This window comes from Anabrus simplex, chromosome 1 (assembly GCF_040414725.1).
Source record: "Anabrus simplex isolate iqAnaSimp1 chromosome 1, ASM4041472v1, whole genome shotgun sequence".
Taxonomy (NCBI): domain Eukaryota; kingdom Metazoa; phylum Arthropoda; class Insecta; order Orthoptera; family Tettigoniidae; genus Anabrus; species Anabrus simplex.
The window spans coordinates 1,142,411,630-1,142,436,467 of NC_090265.1; the positions used below are offsets into that span (position 1 = coordinate 1,142,411,630).

The window sequence follows — 24,838 nt, forward strand, 5'->3', positions numbered from 1 at the left end:
AATCTCACTTTCTTGAGAAGGCCTTGCATTCCTTTCCTTGCATTTACAGTAGCAGATTGTCCTTATTACATAAGTGGCAAAATCACCTAATTAAGGTTTAATTTCTTAATCTGATGATATGAGCTTCATCTAATTCTATTTTAGTATTTTTTTTAATATTCCATTGTAAAGGCTGTTTATACCACCCAATAACTCTCCCAAACCCAATGCCAGCCTACATACCACGATAGTAATATGAGCAAATTTAATGGAATTCTCTCTTAAAACCATAATATCTTTTTGAATTTCATGTCTCTTTCTAATTGTCCAAAACGAGAGAAAGGAAGGAAGAAAGTTAATTTAATATATTGCTTGCTGATTTATATATCTTATTACACTAGAAACTAAAAACTTATGCTGTTAATAACCTCTATTCTAACAGCCAACTTTGTACACAACCAAGATAAGAAGAATCCAGTGTATTTAGATATTTCCTAAACTATTTTTCAAATTTTTGCTATTATTACAACACATTCATTGTGATTTATTAATCTGACCGCACAGAACTATAGAAATACATGTAAATTACACCTACTTACCTTCTCATCGCCCAAAACACAGTCATCAGGTAACTGCTGCACACATAACACCACATTACAATTCATGCCAATGTAGTGAGCTGCCTGCAAATATACGAGACCTCAATTAGAAACTTAAGTATTCACTTTCATGATTCCTCTTCACATCAGACAATAAATATTAGGCTAAGATGATGAGCAACTCAGTTATATGATTAAAAGGAATACTTCCCCAGGAAAATATCACAAATGAAAAACACACAGTAGCAAAATGATTATTTCAACAGAAAACTTCTACTGAAGAAGTCTGCACATGAACAACAAACAGAATTAGAAATAAACTAGTGGCCTGGAACAACAACAGCTGCTTCCCTATTGTTAATAAATTGATTAGAACGAAGAAAAATTAAGGAATAGTATGGAGCAAAATATCTTTCAGCCATGTCCCTGAAGGCAGCAATAGATTTAAACAAAAAACTACTTGAGATATGTTACAAAGTTAGACTCAGACCTAAAACAATTTACTGCAGAACATGGTTTTCTTTATACTAAACCACACCTCACATCCTTTCTCTTTCCATCAATATCATACATAACATGCAGAACCACCAGAGTGAAATGATTTCCCAATATTTTTCTAAACTGTTTGAAAAACAAAGAAAACAATTCGAATACATGTCACAACACAGACATATAGATACAGACTGGCAATGAGCAGCAGGATTCTGAAGCCGGAAGCATGCGGCCACCGTCATCTTGCGTCACTACACTTAGCCAAAACGGGAATATTGGACAGGAGATAATTCAAATAATTAAAATTACTCAGAAATAATAATAATTCTGATTAATTAGACCTATCAGGTCCTTTATTTTACTGTTAAGAAAGAGAAACACTGGTATAAATGCTTAAAAATAGCCACCTGTTTCAGACCAATCTGTGATCGGGGACTGGGTGTTTGTATTTTCAGCGTGCTTTGGGACTTAGTGAATCCACTGTGAGAACTATTCATGACAATGCCAAAGCTAAAGCCAATAGCTTGTATGCAGAGTTAACGAAAGAAGAGGACGATCCAACACTTTCTTGGTGAGCTAAGGTTCGTTTGATTGCTTCAAGCATCGTTCTGGCTTTCACAACATTAAAATGACACGAGAGGCTGCTGCAGCAGATGAAGTTGGAGCAGAGGAATTTAAAAAGAGTTTTAAAGAAATTGTGACAGAAAAGGGTTATAATGCGAAGCAGGTTTTCAACCTTTATGAAACGGGCTTATTTTGGAAATGCGTGCCTAGCTGCACGTTCATTTCTATTGAAGAAAAATCAGCACCAGGATTTACAGCTGCCAAGGACTGATTCATCCTTGTTTTTGAAGGAAATGCTGCATGAGATTGCAAATTAAAACCCCTTCTCATCTACCACTCTCAAAATCCTAGGGCATTACAAGGTTGTGACAAGAGCAGGCTGGGGATTCATTGGAGATGGAATAAAAAAAGGTTGGATGACTTCTATTATTTTCAGTGTTAATGAACTGAATACAGAATTGAAGATGTACTGTGAGAAAGAAAAATGCACAACTAAGCCTGGCATTTGCAAAGATCTGTGCTCATAACCGTTTCTTGCGAAATAAATTCTTTGATTCGGACAATGGTGCTTACGTTTTTCTACATTATTAAGGCTATTATTAAAGAAATGGCACCAAAATCTTGTATACACGTAGTTCATTGTCCTATGTCCTATGCAACAGATGGCATCAAAATCTCATTTTTTTTAAATCAGCGCTTAGCCGGTTGATGCGTAACACTGTCCAGTAGCAGTAGTAGTAGTAAGCAATGTAGATATTGTAAATACTACTTTGGGTTGTCGGTTACTTATGCATAGTAAATAGGTAGAGTGGGTTATTCTTTTAAAGTTAAATTTTACTTTATTACCATTTTATTTTTATTAACAGGAGTTGATTTGCATAAAAGTAAAGTAAAGGGAATCAAGTTTGTCCTAATTCAGTAATTTTCAGTAATTTGCTATTAATTAAATCGAACATGAAATTGTAACTCTTCAATTTATTTTTGCTTTAGTATATCTATAGATTGATAGTGTTAATGTAAATAGGTACCTGTCCAATGGTGATTTGCATATATTGTGGGTTAAGAGTACTGCATCGATGGATTTTAAAAGGGAACATTTCAGTTCATTTCTTGATGTCAGTGCTTTTATAAATTGTGTCAAGTTGCATGCTTGCTAGATATGTGTGTATAGTGTCTTTACGGAACTGTTCAATGGGTAACTGATGGTATGAAAGACAGGATCTCAGTTTGAGACTAGATGGAAGAACAATTAGGGGTATAAATTATTGTGTGTTTGAATTCATCAGGTATAGTTTAATGTGAGCGTTATTTATTCATCATAGAACAGTGAATTCCATCATGATAGTGATATATAAATTGGCCACGAGATCACGAGGATTGTCTGGCTGCTAGAAAAAATGTTCTCACTTAGCACCACCCAGGGAACACATCTTAGGGTTAAACTATGGACGTGAGCAACAACTGTCTCCAAGTAAAACTACAATGACATGTTTCCACCAATGCAAAAAGCTAGCTATTGATGAATTCGAATGTACTTTGGTAACAATCGTTTGAACTACAAGAATTAATCCAACTATTTGGGGATCATTTTAGACATAATTTTGTCGTTCAAGAAACAGCTGAAGAAAACTGCAGAAAAACTGAATTCTAGAAATAACATACTTCAGAAGCTGTGTGGCACCACATGGGGCTCCTCAGCTGACATTCTACGCACAACCACCCTCAGTCTGGTCTTCTCACCAACTGAGTATTGCTCTCCAGTGTGGATAAACAGCAGCTATACTAAACTTGTTGATACTCAATTGGATCAGGCAATGAGAACTGTGACTGGCACAGTCAAATCAATGCCTACATTCTGACTACCGGCACTGAGTCATATTCTACCAGCAGAACTCAAATGTAAACATGCCTTAGTTCAGGAGTTTAAGAAGATAAGTGCCAACGACCATCTACCAATACATCAGGAAATCACTGCTGCTGAAGCCAGAAGATTACATTCGTGGAACCCACCCATCAGGACAGCGAGACATCTGATGGGTAATAATTCCAACCTCCTGCAAACCTGGAAGAAAGAATTGGTGGAAGAGGTTCCAAGACATTGCCAAAGCATTATAAACACCATAGCAACGTAAGTGGTTTCCATCTGCTCCAGAAAAAATGGTCAACCCTAAATGGGATTAGGTCAAACCATGGCAGATGTGCTGATCTCCACAAGTGGGGATAAGTTTCCTCACCAGAGTGCAGTTACAGTGTTCCAGCATATCATGCAAGGGTGTCCATCACATTCATATAAAGGCAATTTCAATGACTTTATGGAAGTAAACTGTGATAGACTTTAACAACTTCGATGTCAAATTGTAAATAATGCAATATACTGTATCCAATATTAAAATTATTTGTGATATGTACTGCCAACGATAAATAAATAAATAAATGAACAAATAGTGATTGAATTAATTTAAATTTTAAATGAGCCAATAATTGGTTTTATTTGAATCCTCAAGAAATTAGAAATTTGATCACAAGTTAGGATTATCAGATGTTTGTGTCTTAAAACGTTAACTTCAAGCGTAAGGTAGGATTGTCCCAGCTTACATGAAATTCGCGATAAAAGCCGAATCATTTACAGACATCTTGCCGTGATAATGCTAGATAGGATTATAGAGTAGGAGTCATCGCGAATATGTGATTTGAGATACTGAGATAGGGTGTGAGGATCTTCAATAATATATTTCATTTAATTCATGTTTATCCGAGACCTGTTTGATTACGGAGGTATTAGAGTTGCGATAGGCCTGGGAATTAGTTTCAGAATTAGCACAGACGCTAATGTTCCTATTTGTGTCGTGATATGTTGCACTCTGTCTTACGACCTGGTTCAAGTAGTCAAAGGTCCTCTAAATATTGGAGGATGATTATCTTCATGTGCTAGAGATGTAATTTTGGTTTAGGAACACGAGGTCTCCCTACATAATTTTCTTTACTTTTCATTGGAGGTTTCCGGCGTGTTTTTGATCTCCAGGAGTATTCTCGTTCTGATTTATCAGTCTAATAATTAATACCATCTCCTTGCCACGGGGTACAGAAGCAAGCATCCCACGAGAGTACTACTGCTTAACACCAGTCACAAACACGACTGACTTGGGCAAATGAACACTGTACTTGGACAATTGAAACACAGGAAAAGGTTACCTGGGATTTGAGGTACCAATTGGTAGACATCGAAGGCCGGGTATAAGTGCGTCATCATCAACATGAGGAAATGGATCTCTCTTGCTACCAGGTTACAGTTTAGGCCGGTGATGGTGGTATCCTTGTATGGGGACTGTTCATAAGGGTGAAATAGGATCCCTGGTACATCTGACAACATCCCTGACTGGCGAACATTTCTCAGCAACCTGCTGGCAGATAATGTTCACCCATTTGTTCGCCTCCAGCACACTACAGGCAACCTATACCTACAGCAAGACAATGCTCTAGCCCATCGCTCCCGAACTGTTGACTGCCTAGTTTCATGAGCACTCCATGGATGCGACGATGCTTGCCTGGCCCACGAGGAGTTCCGATCTCAGTTCCATTGAGCACATCTGGGATGCTATTGAGAGGGATGTGCCGCACCTCATTACCTTCATATCTTACTTTACTGATATCTCATTCTTTACGATGAGTCAGTTGTGACTGGTTAGTATTCTCCATGCCTAACTTGACGTGTAGTTCATCCCGATTAGACAGATGCCACCTCATGAAACGGAGGATTGCCAAATCATTTCTTTCTAGCTAATTTTTGATTCATGTGATCTCTGATCTGGGGACAATAATGGCTTGGATAAAAATGGAGATAATTTTCATCTCATATAAATGTCCAACTTGTTGGCTGAATGGTCAGAGTATTGGCCTTCGGTTCAGAGGGTCCCGGGTTCGATTCCTGGCCGGGTTGGGGATTTGAACCTTTATTGGTTTATTCCATTGGCCCGGGGGCTGGATGTTTGTGCTGTCCCCAACATCCCTGCAACTCTCGCACCACACAACACTATCCTTCACCACAATAACACATAGTTACCTACACATGGCAGATGCCACCCACCCTCAGAGGGCCTGCCTTACAAAGGCTGCACTCGGCTAGAAATGGCCACACAAAATTATCATCATCATCATCTCATATAAATGGTATTTCAAAAAAGATTCATACTTTGCCTTATATGGCTTTCTCAGTTCAGAGTCAATGAATATGATTACTTAGAATCAATGCATATAATTTCTTCAATGTCCAGGTATTTATCCTATTTATTTTTCCTTGACTTGCCCTAGTTATGCTGGTTTTGTTTACTGAGAGATCCCTGTTCTGTGTAATATTCTTTTATTTATTTATTTATTTATTTATTTATTTATTTGCTGCAGACTTACTTTGTGTCCTTCCTTTTTCTTCACGTCTGCGTATTATGTTATCGTTCTTATATTGAGCAAAAGGTAGCACTGATCTGATTGTTTCGTGTGTGTGACGAGTTTGTTGTGGTTTTTTATTAGAGACCTGTTATTTCTCTTCAGCTTCAACATCTGACTTGAGGTTCTGTTCTATAATATGGTTTTAACGCTGATACTGTACGATTCATGTTCGCCTTGATGTGCGATATGAATGCATGTCATGCAGCATGTAAGTTATTTTCGTTATGGTGTCAACTGGGTGAGCCAGGCCTATTTGCAGCGACCCAAATATCTGATCTATACTCTCATATCAAGCTCATGAGCCATCGACTGATTCTTGACATGCTGTTAAGATTCTTATCGCAACATGTGTTGATATTATATTATTTATTCATTCTGCTTTGCATATTTGGTCTGTGTGTGTGTGTGTAGTATGGTTGTCAGACATGTGTTATATTTCAGTATCTTATGCATATTTGCTTTTATCATTATTATTTTATCTTGCTATTGTTTCTGGCTTGCTCAGCCAATTTACATGCTTATTTTGAGATTTTACTCTCATTTTACTTGTTTCATTTGATGCATGTTTATTTGTTTCTGTAACTATGGCAACTCCTTTTAACTTCCTTGTGTTCCATACTGGTTTTCTTTTCTGCCAGCATTGCTTCACTGGCGTTTTTGATTTGTGGGGATATGTCTATGGAGATTTTCTTCTTTTTTTTTTTTTTTTTTTTTTTTTTTTTTTTTTTTTTTACAATTGGCTTTACGTCGCACCGATACAGATAGGTCTTATGGCGACGATGGGATAGGAAATGGCTAGGAGTGGGAGGGAAGCGGCTGTGGTGTTAATGTACAGTCCCAGCATTTGCCTGGTGTGAAAATAGGAAACCACCTCTATGGAGATTGTTGGAAGCGATGTTTCCTCTTTAAAATAAGAAATCCTGGACTATCTGGGGAGTCGTGATAATATCTTCTTGTGAGAAAGCTGCTACTTTCACCTCTTTATGATATCTGGTTCCTAAGAGAGAAATACTTTGGATCACATTTTAATTACCACTGTCTGGTAATGATTAAATATAATTGTATCACTGTTCATCATACCTCTATTGCGACAGTGTAAAATTTCATGAGATCCACTTTGATGAGTCAAACGACTTGATTGTGATTGATATTATCTTCACAAACTATGTGATTATTCGACTCCCTGTGTTTCTCCATTTTGCTTGTTCTATGCCTATATCTTTATCTTTTCTTGCCAAGCTTATGTTAATAAACCTTATTCGTTTTAATTGACCTCGGGTCTATGTTATTGTCTCTCTGCTTTGGGGCCATGCCTTTTACACTTTGTTTCTCTAGTCTAAGAGGCCCGGATTCAGCTCCTGGCAGTTTCTAGCCAGTTTTGACTGATCCAGAGTATATAGGTAGGTAGGTAGATAGGTAGGCAGGTAGGTAGGGACACGATTGCCCTGGACACTGCTCTTTGTGTATTATAGGAGGGTGCGCAGTGATCATGGATCAGTATGGTTCCCCAATGCTTCTGGTGTCTTTTGGAGTCTATGCCACACCACATCACTGCGGTCATGAAGATGAAAGGGGATGCTACACACTACTAGCCAGGTATCTGTAATTCAGTTGCTCACAAGTGTATGTTATATGTATGAAGAATTTACATTTTTCTTGGGGCTTTACAAATTGCAAATTTTTTTCAATGCAAGAGGTGTTCTTAGTGGCAAATTCATGACAAAGTACTGTAAGCATTCTCCAGAAATGACAGCATAGATCCTTTTAAGTTGAGCAGTAAATATTGATCCCACTTATAATTGGAGATGGTTTCATTGATGTATGTTAGACCGAGACTTGAACAGAAACAACATTCAATAATTACTGATTAACTCAGTTAAACAATGCATATGTCTACAAATCTTGGAACCTAAAGATCTGGTCATATCAGTTTACTACATTTTTAAGTATATATAGTATGACCTGATTTGACACTTGTTTGTTCCTTTCCAATACTGTTATTGTACATTTTGCTGACATAAAAATTATAGCAGAGTGCTACAATACTAAAAATAAACCAGGATGATGGGCAAGGAAAACATAAAACAGATCATGGAGGACACAGGCACAAATAATTATCTCACAATGAAGAAAGCTGCCAACAATCATACCGTCTGGATAAATTTCATAGCAATAGACCAGTTTTAGGACTGAAGACAAGAAAGAAGAATAATGGATAGTTGCTTAGTTATACTTCCCCTTAAAACAATAGTTAGCACTAATGATCCTAATAAGCAGAATTCACAAGATCATAAAGTGTAGAATATTAACTAGCTAATTGTTGACAATTGGGCTTCAGTGAGAATTGATTGTAGAATGAGTTCTTGGTTCAGGGTACTTACAGGGGTTAGACAAGGCCGTAATCTTTCACCTTTGCTGTTCGTAGTTTACATGGATCATCTGCTGAAAGGTATAAAATGGCAGGGAGGAATTCAGTTAGGTGGAAATGTAGTAAGCAGTCTGGTCTATGCTGACGACTTGGTCTTAATGGCAGATTGTGCCGAAAGCCTGCAGTCTAATATCTTGGAACTTGAAAATAGGTGCAATGAGTATGGTATGAAAATTAGCCTTTTGAAAACTAAATTGATGTCAGTAGGTAAGAACTTCAACAGAACTGAATGTCAGATTGGTGATACAGAGCTAGAACAGGTCAATAATTTCAAGTATTTAGGTTGTGCGTTCTCCCAGGATGGTAATATAATAAGTGAGATTGAATCTAGGGGTAGTAAAGCTAATGCAGTGAGCTCGCAGTTGCGATCAACAGTATTCTGTAAGAAGGAAGTCAGCTCCCAGACGAAACTATCTTTATATTGGTCTGTTTTCAGACCAACTTTGCTTTATGGGAGCGAAAGCTGGTTGGACTCAGGATATCTTATTCATAGGTTAGAAGTAACAGACATGAAAGTAGCGAGAATGATTGCTGGTACAAACAGGTGGGAACAATGGCAGGAGGGTACTTGGAATGAGGAGATAAAGGCTAATTTAGGAATGAACTCAATGGATGAAGCTGTACGCATAAACCGGCTTCGGTGGTGGGGTCATGTGAGGTGAATGGAGGAGGATAGGTTACCTAGGAGAATAATGGACTATTATGGAGGGTAAGACAAGTAGAGGTAGACCAAGATGACGATGGTTAGACTCAGTTTATAACGATTTAAAGATAAGAGGTATAGAACTAAATGAGGCCAGAGCACTAGTTGAAAACAGAGGATTGTGGCAACGTTCAGTAAATTCACAGAGGCTTGCAGACTGAACGCTGAAAGGCATAACAGTCTATCATGATAATGTATGTATGTATGTATGTATGTATGTATTTCTTTGTTAGCTGTCACTCATATTCTTACTGCTTCATGTAGGAACTTGTTAAATTTTAGTCAATAGTTACATTTGAAGAATGATAACTTGTGTGTGCACTGTCTGTACTATAGTTCATTTCAAATGGGAAACTGTTTCAGTAAAGGTCATTTATATGAAGCAAAATTATTTTGGCCTAGTGCAAGTAATATTTTCCCTAGAGTGCAACGCATTGATCAGGTAGGATAATGTGACTACAATTCAGTGCCGTGATTAGACAATTTTGAGTAAAATCTCGAGGCCAAAATGCTTCCCATTTCACACAGAGTATAGCATGTGTGTAATTAACAGGGATAAGGATTGTAAAGAAAGTAGCCTCTTTCCCCCCCCCCACAATTTGCTTTACCTTGCACTGACACAGATAAGTCTTGTGGCGATGATGGGATGGGAAAGGCCTAGGAGTGGGAAGGAAGCAGCCATGACCTTAAGGTACTGCCCCAATACATGCAATCTAACATTCAAAGACTCGTTTTTGTGAAGGTCTATTTAACTTGCATCATTTCTCAACTATAGTGCCTTCTTGTGGCTGAATGGAGTTGTCATGTGCACTGCAGCTGAGCTCAAAATCACAAATAAACCAAAATTTCTCTAACTTTGAAGATTGTTCTCAATTTATGGCTTGTGATTTATTGTTGCTCGGATTTGTGTCACTGTGTTAATGCATTGAGGTTTGGTCACTAATCCAGTAACGGAGAGTTGTGTGGAAAGGAGAATGCATTTGTCACTTCAGTTAAATAAAGGAAAAAGAGATAGAAATAAACCTACAATTGATAGTATTTTCAAAAGGCGAAACATACTAATAATGTACAAGCTGTGAAAAAGTTTGTTTAGAGTAATTTAGGATACTGGTGGTAAGATTAAGAAAATTTTAAGGTTACAGCTAGACAGGCATTATTAAATGCAACAATTTTTCATTTTATTCTGTTCATGTGGCTAGAACTTACATTAAATAAAGCATTTAACTTATTCACATGTTAAATAACACAGGTTTCTGAACATACTGGCTACACAACGCATTTTTAACGTATCTGCATTTGTTGTAGGGCTTTGGAGTAGACAGTTTTCCAGTTTGGAAAAAATTAAGTGTTTTGAAAAGTAATGACCAAATGAATGTATAACATCAAGGCAGATTATTTCATCGTTATTTGTCAGATTATGATGTTTACAGAAACAACATACAATAACTGGTGATCGACTCAGACACTTGTAGACTATATTACTGAACATATGTGTAGACACTAGAACTTTCATCCTTTACGGGAAGACTGAGGGCTGCAATTCATTTGCCTGTGTTGTGACCTTGAGGATGACTTTGTACTTCGATACTACACGATAACTTCCATAGTATCTAGCCCCGTCTTATTTCACACCACTACGTGCTTATTTCTTATACTATTCAACGGAAAATGGTTATGTTTAAAAATGCCTGTCTAGCTGTAACCTAAGACTGTCAGGTTTATCCAATAACTTACGAGGTTAGGGAATGAAGATACTGGCGGTGGCATGAGAGCTGAAGTTCCAGTAACTGAGTTTAAGGCAAGCCTGGGATGGTGTAAACAAATGTTGTATTCAGGATTGTATTTATGTTGTACTACTGTAATGCAATGCCTATGGGCAGATTATGCTGATACATTTAGTCACCTATCAATGCTGCATAATAAAACCAAGGGAAGCTCATATTTTATATTCATATAAAGCTTTCTCATAGATTTACCTCAGGGCTTATTAAGTTATATCAGTTATATTAGAGCTCGAATATGTTGTAATTTCATTCATTTTTCTTGTAAATATGTTCCAAATATTCAGGGTCATCTTATATTTGGGAACAATATGGTACTTCTCAGTTCCATTAGCTGAAGCTGATTACAAATTGTTCCAGATACAGTTACCAAGGCTTCAGTGTACTATCACTCTGAGAATCATGACACTGTGATGCCATTATAGGAATGAGCAGGGAAAGCAAACTGTGCAGAAAGCATGCTTACTACGCTTCAAACGCCTCCATGGCTGCAGCAGCATGCCTGCCTCTCACCGCTATGTTCCGTGGTTCAAATCCCAGTCACTCCATGTGAGATTTGTGCTGGACAAAGCACTTCTTTCTCTGGGTACTCCGGTTTCCCCTGTCATATTTCATTCCAGCAATACTCTCCAATATCATTTCATTTCATCTGTCATTCATTTATCATTGCCCCAGAGGAGTGCGACAGGCTTCAGCAGCTGCCACAATTCCTATCCTCGCCGCTAGATGGGGGCTTCATTCATTCCATTCCTGACCCAGCCGAATGACTGGAAAAAGGCTGTGGATTTTCATTTTCACTACACTTCAAAACAAGAGTTTGTACTCTAACTATAGTCGGTGGTCCAATCTAGGAGTAGTATAAGGAACTGTAACGTCATTCATGATTACCTGATGAGGCAAAGAAGTATTTCTAGCATAATGACATTATATATATATATATCTCTCTCTCTCTCTCTCAAGAAATCCAAGCCCGGCTTCTACTCAGGTTCCATGTATGAAAGCAAATTAGAGTGCATGAGCAATACACAGGCATAGTTCAGCATCTTATTTCTATAGACCCATTCTTTCAATCAAATTTTGATTTCATTCCCTTCTCATCCGACTTCAGAAGTTTCTATTCTATTTCCTTCTACACCCCTACCATACACACCATACTTCCATACAACACCAAATATATACATAAATGAAATCATCTGTCTAATTTTAGAATATTAACCTGATAGTTGGTTTTTAAACTTAACACAAAAATAATTGCTTATGTCAGGTTTAGTTTAATTTTTGTCCATTAGTGATAGCATGATGGATAAAACAAATATAGGCATTTTTGTGAAACTTGGTATTTAAGTTTAAGATAAAGGTGAGTGAGATCTTAGCTAAAATTTGTACAAGAAAATTCAGCAGTTAAGGGCAGGACTACAGAGGAGGCCTAAAACATGTAACTTGATGCATCTCTTTTACAGTTGATATTACAGAAAAACTGTTCATGACAATTGATTTGGAGTATTACTTACAAACCTTTTTCCCAATGCAGTGAAAAATAAGGGAACTGTCATTGGGGGTCATCTGAAAATTGAAGTCCAAGCGCTGTAACTAACTCTATGGAGAGTTGCTGCGAAGATCATACTGGGAAAATCTTAAAGCCTTGTACATCTTTCTTTACCCTTTAAATATCAACCTGATGTAAGGAAGAGATCAAATGTAAAAAAGATGAAGCTCCATGGGGTTAGAGGGAGAGAACTAGGAAATGACTACACCACAACCAACAGCTGCCAGGAAGATGCTGTCCATCTACATGCCTCAGAATCTCAGCAACAACAACAACAACATGAAGGGTCCACAGAAATATAATCCTGGACATGCTAAATGATAATTCCGCCAATGGCAGGTACAACAGGTAATCATTTCATAATAAAAACATCAATACTGGATATAACAGAAACATTTTCCTCACTTTTGCAATAGATGGAACTATCATTTGTACAGAAAGGAAAAACCTGATTAATGACCACTTGAAGCTCGCCCTGAATCACAATTTTTCTGAATCCTCTTCAGCATTATTATTATTATTATTATTATTATTATTATTTCACCATTATTATTAAATGATCAAATGAGAAGGTCTACCTAATTCAATAATGAAGATACTCACCATCGCCATAGATGCAAGTGAACGGGTAGTGTTAGTGATAACGAACAGCAACACGTAACTGTTGTCCATTGCAGCTGCCTCGATTGGGATCAGTCTCTTACTCCACTGGCACAGTTGCGGGTTGAAGTAAGTCAAACCATTCTTCCTGAAATTAATGATCAGCAGTGTTCTCGGAAAGCCACCCTACAAACTTGATTGCTTAAGGCTTTCTTCTTTTCAAAACATGAGTAACTCACTTGAGGATGGGAATGGCGATGTCCTCTCTCCACGTAGTATTTCGACACGAGCCACCGAGGTAGACATCTCTTACACAATTACTCTGGCAGTTGGGAGGTGCACCAAGAGGCAAGGATCGGAGAGGTCGTGGAGAGAGTGCCCACTCTGAAACATCAGCATAAAATTGTCAAGTTTCTGCTACATATTAAAAAAATGCCATATGTATATATGTGTGAGGGTCTTGGACACATCTTTAACAATCACAATATTTCTCAGATGGCCTCTCATAACATGTAAAACACAAGTGAACAAATATCAGGTAAGTCAATATTTTGCATTCAGGGAAAGGAGCTACTGTATTCTATGTCATGAAATATAACTCTTTAATGGCGATTTCTTAGTAATTTTTGGAGACATCAAGGGAATTTTTTAAGTCCATCAACACAAGGCTGGCATATTTGAGTACCTTCAAATACCACCAAACTAAACAGGGATTGAACCAGCCAACTTGGGCTCAGAGAGCTGGTGCTCTAAGTATCTCTTCCTGAGTCCAAACCACTAATATATGACTACCTAATGAGGCACCATGTAGGTATATGAATTTCTCTACATGAATCTTCATTTGGAGGAAGAGTGAACAATTTGTTCACAGCCACAGGACATAAATATACATATACATTTCTACACCACATGACTGGTATCATAACTTGTGAAACTACCACACTGAACTCTAAACTTTCAACCTACTAGGTTCTGTACGTACCATCTTTTTGATAGGTACTCTATGTACTGAATGTGATCTAATACAATGAAAGTAAATTTTTAGTACAATGCGATTCTGAAAATTTAATTTATTCATTTAAATAGCTCACAATAAGCAACTTGCGGGCACTCTGCAGTTGTGCTAGACCTGTAGCTTAGATTCTTTCCAACAGAATAGATGTGACCTAGGTTATCCTAGCTCAACAGGTAAAAGCATCAGATACAAAATTGAAAGGTCGTGGGTTTGGATCCCATTGGTTCCAACCTGGCTATTTTTGTTCTGTACTCAACATCATCTTGATATGAACCGAACACCACTACGTAATATGTGAATCATAATGACTGGTAAGAGAGTGTGGGAAGGAGGGCTCTTAGGGGAGCCTGTCAACCCTCTAGAGGGCATGTTCACGTTCCCAGGTGGTGGATAGGCGGCCTACAGGAATGCGGGTTGGTGAAGATACCTCAGAAATTAAACCGCGGACTAACAGGTAGCCCTACTCCTGGTGGCTTAACAATACTGGGGCACCCTCTCTCCAGGAGTCGCGCATACGGACGGCCCCAGTTCAGGGTTACGAGCGAAGTCTATAACGGTAGCTATGGTGGAGAAGCTGGTATTCGGAACAGTGCAGCTGGTGGAAGTGGCAGCCTAGTACTCTGGATTAGTCAGAGTAAAAGATATTTGTCCTTAATTATGGTCATATATGAGATTTAGCATCTGTTCTCCATGTTCAGAGCAGCTACAAAAGGCATCTTTTCTCCATATTAGGAGTGGCCTAAATGCTTGTTGGCAGTAGTTCTAAAATGCTTGATGCCAGGCTGTAGCGACAAGCCGTTGGTAACACCGTCGCTATCCATGGATCTTGTCTACGTCAGTTTTGCTAAATAATGCTACGGCATCCACCAAAACCGACACGTGTCTGCCTCGTCTGACCTCCACGACAAACGGACAAGGGCTACTGGTTCAAGGGCGGAACCAGTTAAGAAGCTAGCAGAATGCAGAAAACATTTATGCATTGTCACACCCAACATTGGGACTCTCACTGGATGCAGCCGCAAACTCTCAGAGACGCTGAAAGACCAGAAAAGTCCGAAATCTCGTGGCATTGGAGATGGCTATAAACTAATCTACTATGAAACATCCAATAGGAATGATATTGCTGCCATCGTTGGTGCAAGCTTTCAAGATAGAATTGCTGAGATTCATTGCTATTCAGACCGCCGTATGTCAATTAAAATCGACAACTGAACAACTACTGGAACAACTGATGCCACTGCACATTGCCTTCCTTGATCTTGAAAAGGCTTTCGATTGTGTTCCAAACCACGTGATCTGGTACGCACTTCATGACTGGTGTACCATAAATGTATCAATTGGATCAAGATGCTGTATGCGAACACAAGTCATGTTCGTTGCGCTGTTGACATCTCAGAGAGCTTCCCAGTGGAAATCTGTGTACACCATAGATCTGCACTGTCACCATTGCTCTTTGTCCTCATCATGGTCACTATCACACATGACCTGCAAAGGAGTGTCTGTTGGACTCTGTTATAATATGCAGAATGATGTTGCACTCCTGATACCTCCAGAAGAGGATTGCAGCATCAAGCTGAAGATTGGAACAGCAATTTCTCGCAATACGGTCTTAAACAAAGAGAAGACTCAATACCTGGAAACCATCCCAAGCAACAGCTCCATCCAAGCTGATGGAAAGATCTTAACTAAGACTGTAAGCTTCAAGTCCCTAGGATCTCACCTACAGACTGATGGTGGGAGAGGTGATGAAGTCTGAAGTAGGATAAAGGTAACATGAATGAGATGGAGGAAGTCAGAGGCGTACTCTGTGACAGAAGGATGCCACTACATCTGTAGTCCAAAATATACCATATGTTAGTACGTCCTGTTGCTTTATACGGTGTTGAATGTTGACCAGCTGACAAAGCTATGGAACACCAATTATACAACATGGAAATGCATATGCTCCATTGGTCAATGGGCATCGCATTCTTGCAGCATGTTAAAAACAACACTGCTTTCCAGCAAATGGGCATTGCACTCATTAGTGAGAAGTCATGGGAAAAGAGTCTCCAATGGTATGGTCACGTCCTGTGTGCCGTACCTGGAACAGTTACCAATTTCACCCACTCCTTTGAAATTAATGGACAATGTCCACGTGGACATCCAAAGAAGCGCTGGAATGACACAGTAAATGCTGATATGAAGAATTTCAACTTGAGGCCACATGATGCTCAAGATTGTGAAAAACGGTGAGCCAAGATGAAAACAGCAGACCCTGCACCAGCGAGATAACACTAGAAGAAGAAGAAAAAAAAGAGTGGAAAGAGGGAACAACAGAAAGAACAGACATGGACAAACATGGACAAGGACTATCTCTCTATCTTTATACACTGCCATCATTTAATAGATAGGCTCTCTCCACCTCAATCCCATCTTTTCTCAGCCTCCGACGAGCTTGTTTCTGCTCCTAGCTTTATCAAGAGGGCAGGCATTGAGACTCATCTAGAGGAGGCCATCTTGACAAAATCTTCAGTCTTGAAGCAGGAAGTATAGGACAAAAAGAAAGCTGGATATAAATAGGAAAATGGAAGACACTATATATGACTTGTTTTGGTACTTGCTTGTTCCTTTCCAACACTAATAAATTGAAAGTTTATTTTGAGAATATTGTTTTTAAGATTGTTCTTCATAATTCTCAATATTGAAAAGTCTGAAATTTAAGGTTATTAAATATGTAAATTTGAGATTTTAAAAATTAAACTCTACACAGGATGAGACTATTTTCAGTACTTACAAACACACCAAGGAACTCACTGAAACTCTATAGATGAATTATCTGGAGAAAGGACATAATACCTGTCTAGAAACTTTTAGTTAGTTAATTTCTCTACTGCTAAATATTCTGGATTTTGAAAAGGAATAAGGAGGATTGATTAACAGCCTTCTGTTGATTATAATTAATGTATTGTTTAATGGCTCTTTGAATGTTATAGATTTTTAAGATATGATGGGCTGTCAACATTTTGCTCTGAAGGACTTCTTTAATGCCCCACAAGCCAATGATATGGAATTGCTGCACTTAAACACACTTATACGCCTCCAAATTCACCTGCGATTGAACCCACCATCTTGAGGTAAAAAAAAACACCTAACTAACTGCACCACTGAGGTCAGCTAAAGATAAATGTGTACTACATGGTAAGTAAGAGTCTTTATTTATGAAATTAAGTGGCAATCCAAATCGAAACAAAGAGCAATGCATCCTACTTAACCTACAAGAATTTTGGTATTTTTTCTGACACATAAAAATTTAGAGTTGTTTGTCACAAAATTTCCTGTGAAACAATACCATTCAATTTGTTTACCCTCTTCCAAATTATCAAGAAAGTGATATTTCATTTTTCTTCGCATCATTACCTTTGATCCTGTTTATTTAGTACACAGAACTTTACATCCAAATTATATAATGTATTTGTTCTTTATATAGTTGTTACTGCTGGTGGTGATTTTAAGATGAAGCACTTCTACTCGTTTCTATTGTATATACAACATTTTGGATGAACTACTCAATACAGTATATCTCATGGGTTAGATACGTAACAACATGTTTAAGTACCAACATTTAACACACCATACATTAGTAGTTTTCTCACTCTTCAATTACTGCAGTCACCAGGGGTCTCCAGAAATTATTTTTATAGAAATAAAATTCATTCATATACTTTTTTGAGGTGCATTTTTCTTCTTAACATACCATGCAATGGAATGATAGTCAAGAAACTGATGATGATGATGATGATGATGATGCTTGTAGTTTAAAGGGGCCTAACATCGAGGTCATTAGCCCCTAATGGTACAAAATGAAATGGCAACAAAAAATTCAAAATCATCCACTGACCAAAATAAGAAAATGTCATGAAGAATGAATGGATGGACATAAACCCAAACAAACAAACAAACAAACAAAAACAGTGGATCCGACGCAAAAAAAGATCATAAAGAATAGTATTACTGACCAAGGGACCACTTATAAAGCATAATCCTGAATCGAGGATGCTTGATGTCTAAAGGGGTTCAAAATCCATGTCTAAGGCCCCACAGAATGGTACATGTCGCGAGTAAAGTAGAACCCTGGTATTTGTCATACTGGGGTACTAATCCAAAGTAGCAAAGACTCATGGTGTTCCACACAAGATGGTACTACTCACAAGTATTGTACTTCGTACAGGTAACTCAGACATATGGTGTTTCTCACACAATGGTGGCACTCATTGCCAATGCAAACTGATGAGGTTTCTCACCTAGGTGTACTAGTCATGGGTACCGGTATTCCCGTGGTGTTCCTCACATAGTGGGTACTAATCACAGGCAACGCAGATCCACGGTGTCGCTCATATAGTGGTACAACTCGCAGGCAACGCCCATACCCGCGGTGTTGCTCACATGGGTACGACGCACGGGTACTGGAAACCCACAGACCAGCCTCTTTGCTGCTACTAATCACAAACCTATTTCGTACCTAATATAGTGATACTACTTGCAAGTACAGGCAGCCCATGGTGTTCCCCGTGTAATGGTATGAATCAAAAGTAGTTTCATGGTTCTAATTCAATCATCCTTTGGTCGCCCCTTTTAGTTGCCTCTCACGACAGGCAGGGGGTACTGTGGGTGTATTATTCGTCTGCATCCCCCACCCACAGGGGGTAAAGAGAGAAAAGAAGAAAGAAGGGATCCGTCACTTTGAAAGATGAAGTAACCGATGAAGAAAGGCAAGGGCCACAAAGGGCGTGAAAATGAAAGACTCCCTAGGCCTCGAATGCTCTAATACAGTCGGGGTCGGAAAAGAACAAGAGTTGACCAAGGGAGGTCGGACAGGATAGACGAAAGTGAGGAGCCTGGAACAAGTAAGTGGAAGCAATGCCAAGACTCCGCTAAGGGCCCCGTGGTCGCCAATCCATACTCCCAAGTTGAGAGCCCTTTGGGCCCCTTTTAGTCTGCTCTTATGACAGGCAGGGGATACCGTGGGTGTATTCTTCATCTGCGTCCCCCAACCACAGGGGGTTGTCAAGAAACTATCACTAGTTCTTTTCCATTGAACACAAATCTGAAATTTCAAGTTGCGTGCAGAGGTCCAATTTTCATGTACAACCATAAAGTTAGCCACTGTGGCTCAGGCGGCAGCGTGCCGGCCTCGCATCGCTAGGTCCGTGGTTCAAATCCCGGTCACTCCAGGCGAAATTTGTGCTGGACAAAGCGGAGATGGGACAGGTTTTCCTCTGGGTACTCCAGTTTTCCCTGTCATTTCATTCCAGCAACACACTCCAATATTTCATTTCATCTGCCATTCATTAATCATTGCCCTAGAGGTGTGCGACAGGCTTCGGCAGCCATCATAATTCCTACCCTTGCTGCTACATGGGGGCTTCATTCATTCCATTCTTGACTTGGTCGAATGTCTGGAAACAGGCTGTGGATTTTTTACCATAAGGTTGACAGTCATATAAAATTCAAAGTTGGTGCACTTAATAGGATGCACAAATTTTAAGCAATAGTTGGCAACCATGAACTGATTATTTTTCCAGTAAATCTCAGTAAACCCTTTCTTTTAGAAGATTACTATATGAAATTCACAGACTAAATCAGTTTAACCTTATTCACACATTCACTGAAGTAAATTATTAATTTTTGGTTGTTTTACAACATGTAGCATGTTGATTCCTCATCAACAACAAAGGTTAAAGCAAGGAAAAAATGAAAGATAAAAATGAGTGATTAAAATTAAGATAAATGGAATAGGACTGAAAAATTCAAAGTACACCAGAACTTCAACCAACATAATTCCTTTAGATTTTTGTTTAATGGTAAATTTCCACCAGATTTGATTTTAGGAACTAGTACAGCATGGTTATCAGAATTTATTTTGAACTTTACTACTACTACTACTACTACTACTACTACCACCACCACCACCACCTAGAGGCTAGAGACTCACCAGACCTTATCATTATCATTTCTCGACTATGTTTCTATTAATTGATTGCGTCCATCCTTCTATAATATTTTATATACAGGGCTCATTATTAAGTGAATGAATGAAATATCTAATGAACTGTCAATTCTAACTCCTGTTCTTGTACACTGGAGTGTGAACAAGAGTTTGAAATATACAAGAAATAATTTCACGAGATACAGTATATGAAATTGTCCTTTTGTGGATCAAAGTTAGCACTCCTCATCATCAAAATGTATTTCAAATGTTCATCTGTTAACACTGATCTATGTTCAGATTTTATGAATTTCATCTTTGAAAATAGAATCTTAAAGCTTTACCACAGCTCAGTCATCAAACTAGTATATGGTATGGTAAGTCAGGATCTTCACTTTCCACTTCTGACAAAACAAAAATCACAGAACTAACAGTGATTTAGGCCCCAAGAACGAAGAAAGTTCATTGTTGACAACTAGTTCAAACACACGATAGATTCTGATATTTTCCACAAATTATCTGCTGGTAAATAACAAATGAATAACCATAGGCTTTGAACACATACCCATTTCTGCAAGCCTTGTAAATGTTTCTAACCATGCCTTTCTCTGCTCCACACATCTTAGCAGTAACTGTCTACTCATCTGACTACTCATGAAAAGCCATGGAAAACCACTTGAACACATTTGCTTTTGTTAATTGGTTATTTACGTTGCTTTCAATGTTCTCAAATCTTTGGGCAAAGGTTCTAGCAGAAAGACTTAGTATTTAAATAAATCCATTTTCTCTGGACACATTTCTTTGGATTCTGCAATCACACTTTATTTAATTAACTCACCATCAGTTCATAGTTTTCCTTCTTTGGTTAACAAATGAATTACTTGTAAACTTACAGAATATTAGTTAATAAACTACGTTGTAATGAAAATGACTTAGTACTCTGTTTTAAAGTTCCCAATTTTTCTGACTTTTGCTTTCTTGTGAGTTGGGAATATTGTGTTGGATGTTTATTCTCATAATGCCTATCTATATTGTACTATTTTAGGAGAGCTATGGTGTCATTACACATTAAAAATGCTTTGTTATCTTATTTCAGGAACAACATTAATCACTCTCCTCTGCCTTAAAAGCATGACATTCGAAGTCCACTTTTCCCTTCTTTTGTGGTTTGACAGCGACACTGCACAATTATAAATGTGTTTCATCACAAAAGGGGGCATGAAGCAGCATGCAAATGGACAGCTGTAGGAGTAGCACACAGTCTTTCTTGCAACAGGTTAAGGGTTTTTATGTTTTACATACTTATTTAGTGTACTTAATTTAGTAAAGTCTTCTGGAGCAAGTAACCACCTATAGACAGTATTTATCAAAAAGTATGGGAATGTCTCAATACAACTGCATAAATGTTCAAGTATTTTCACATAATTTTCATGTTTCATGACATATTCCACTTGAAATATTTAGAAAATTTGGAAATTTAAAACACATTCTCAGTTCATGGGCCAGAGTCTTCCGACTCTTACTCTAACATGATGGTAAATCTGTTAAGAGAACCCTCCATGCATATTTATAGATTGACTTGTTCAAAATAAGATTCAGTACCTTAACTTTGCCACATCAAGTACAGCCAGTTTAAAGAAGAAAAAAAAACTCCTACATTCTAAGCACATCTACAGTAGTTCATACTCTAGAAATGAACAATATTCGCAAGTACAGCGCACATTAGTAAAACAAGTAGCCATTTTGAGATGTTCAAATCTTAGGTCTATTGAAGATAAAATGTAGTGTGAAAGCTACTCATGCCTATCAGCAAGCAAGTTGTATCATTATGAGGGAACTACTTCAGTTATTTTAATAAAATTTTGTATTCAAACCAAAACAAGTCTTAATTGAATTATAGGATGAATTTAGTTTCAAAATTCAAGTACATGTAGAGTACATATACATGCATCTTCATTATAAACTTTTGTGCTTGAAGCCTCTGTAAATGAATTAGATGCCTCCACAATCCTCTGTTTGGAACTAGCATTGTAATGGTTTAGTTCTACATTTCTTAAATCTTCAAAGTTTAACCATCACCTTTTCTCCCTATACTTCTCTTGCCTTCAATATTGAAGTCATTTATCTAGGTAATCTATCCTTGATTCACCTCACTACCGAAGGTGGCTCCTTCTCTATCTGTATAGTTCATTCCTAACAGCCTTTATCTCCCAACTGTGAGTGCCCTCCTCTCATTGTTCCTACCTGTTTGTACTAGCTAACAAAATGAAAAATAAGGAAGCCAAACTAGTATCCAACTCCGGCAGGAAGTTGGGCCGGTGAGCAGATCAGTCCAGGAAGATCACAAATCTGTCTCTGAAACAGGCATGGTAATTATCCAAAACCCTTAATGTTAAGGAAAATGAGTAAAGGGTATTTTAAAAAAAATTGAATGTGAAAAAAAGCTCAAAACTGTTTAAAATGATGACAGAGTATTCAGGAAAGAAGATGAAGAAGACTCAACAACATGGCACTACAGCCCTGATAAACCTTGGCCTACCAAGCAATTGCTGCTCAGCCTGAAAGGTTATTAGATGACAGGTAATTTGTGCAAAGAATCCTCTTGGCCATTATTCTTGGCTTACTAGATGGGGGCTGCTATCTTGCCATCAGATAGCTCAAATATCTACAATGAAATTCTGAAAGAATGTAATGGTATAAAGTCTACTTGTTCAATACTGTACATGTTTGCCATTTAATAAAGGGTCTGTTTAAAAAAGCTACACAAGATACGTTTCGACCTAGCCTCGAGGTCATCTGCTAAAATAACAAAGAAGAAAGACACATAACAAAAAACAGTGATACATGAAAAAAAAAATATATATAGAGATAAAATCCTGGCTATACTTGTATTCTCCGTGAAGAAATGTAACAGATTTTTCAAATGGTTGGGACCCACACTCACAACCAAATTCGTCCAAGTTTGAATCTATGTACATTTTTAACACATATTTTCATTGTATATGTTGGGTGTATTTTAATACTGAAGCTATGTACTTTTTAAACATAGACTTCCATTGCATTTGTTGATGTATTTTATCTCTAATTTTTTTTTCATGTATCACTGTTTTTGTTATACGTCTTTCTTCTTGATGTTATTTTAGCTGATGACATCTAGGCTAGGTTGAAAGATGTCCTATGTAGCTTTTCAAACAACTATGTAGCTTTATAAACAGACCATTTATTAAATGGCAAACGTGTATTGAACAGGTGGACTTTTTAGAATTTAATCTTAGATATTTTAAGTCAATACGGAACTGGAATGAAGTTCATTACTTGTAATCAGATAGCTCCTCAATTGTTTTCATATATGCTGAGTGGACTTCTAACCAACCCTGTGACCCAGATAAAAATACCTGACCAGGAAAGGAATCAAACCTCAGGCCTCTTGGCAAGAGGCAGGCTTGCTAACCCTGAACTACGAGGCTGGCTATGGAGGAAATATACAAATTAAACTTTCTTTAGATAATTAACATAGTTCAAGTCAAAAAGCTATGACATCTATGGTAGTGGCAATTGTTGCTTTAAGGGGTAAAACAATGTGATCAGTCCCAATGGTACCTCTCCTCTCCTTCAACCAGTGACATGAGTGGCACATTGATTCTTATGTAAATGAATAATGAACATACATTATTGTTGTGAATATAGTAATTATGTGAAAATCAACCATATATTTGTGATATTAAGAAAGATGTTTTTAAGTAGGATAGTTCCTAGGCAGGTATATCTGTATGCAAGAGAGGAAGGGTTTTTATATTGGCCAAAATCCTATAAAGCCAATTAAGCAATAGGAGGTAATTTATATAGTTATATCATTGATTTATAAAATATACCACCAGATGCTCAAGAAGTGTTTTCTCTGAATACTACTGTACATTAAAAAACTTCTTTACCATTCTTGTGTAGGCTATTACAGAGGCAAAAAGGCAAAACTTAAATTTGAAATAGAATTTATGATGTGAAAATAACACCATCTAGATTTTGCTACTATACCACACTATCAGTTTTCACTATTTATGAAGAAAACAACCTCTTTCCAGAAATTTGAGCAGGAAGATGCAAGACATTGCAAATGCACTCAGAATCTGTACTAAAAGATTTATAACCAGAATTGCAGTAGTAGACTATATAAGGCTCATCAACCTTCATACAATTATATTCTTCTTCTGGGTAGATTATGGATAGAGTGTGATTCAGCAGACCCTTCCAATATTGTTTGCTGCAACCCAACAAATGTGCACATGGCTATAGGGGTGCTATTCCCCTGCAGGTGTACTGTATGGTACTGATGTTCAGTGAACACATTTTGCACATGATTCTGGACCCTAGTGAAATGTTATATCCTCCACTTGCAAAACATGACACCTTGAAATCATGTAGCTCCTTCCTTTTACCATGTAACTATATTAATGTGTTGTCTCTCGTGACTGGGTGTAACAAAGAGGGGAATCAATGCATAAAACTAGGCAACGTCTTAAACACCAAACCGGATGGCATATGTACTCTGCTCTTGTCGTACTACCAGCACGTTTCCAGAAGTGTAGCATAGCGGATGTGGCTAGGCGTTCGACTAATAATCAATGGAATGTGCCAGCGGAGGTTCGAATCCTGCATTGTTAAAGTATTTTTACATTGGTATGATGTTTGAATACGTAAACACAGGCCCATGTTTGCCACATTC

General features: G+C 37.9%; 1 protein-coding gene across 7 annotated transcripts in view; it reads right to left on the reverse strand.

Annotated features, from left to right (window-relative positions):
• The window catches only part of raw, a 248,647-nt gene that overhangs the window by 12,772 nt on the left and 211,037 nt on the right, over positions 1–24,838 (reverse strand). For all 7 annotated transcript variants that reach the window (XM_067137398.2, XM_067137394.2, XM_067137392.2 and 4 more), the window contains 3 exons: positions 13,375–13,519; positions 13,139–13,283; positions 579–662 (listed from right to left, as the gene is read on the reverse strand). In XM_067137398.2, the coding sequence (XP_066993499.1) occupies positions 579–662; positions 13,139–13,283; positions 13,375–13,519 (374 nt within the window). The remainder of the gene's footprint in view (positions 1–578; positions 663–13,138; positions 13,284–13,374; positions 13,520–24,838) is intronic.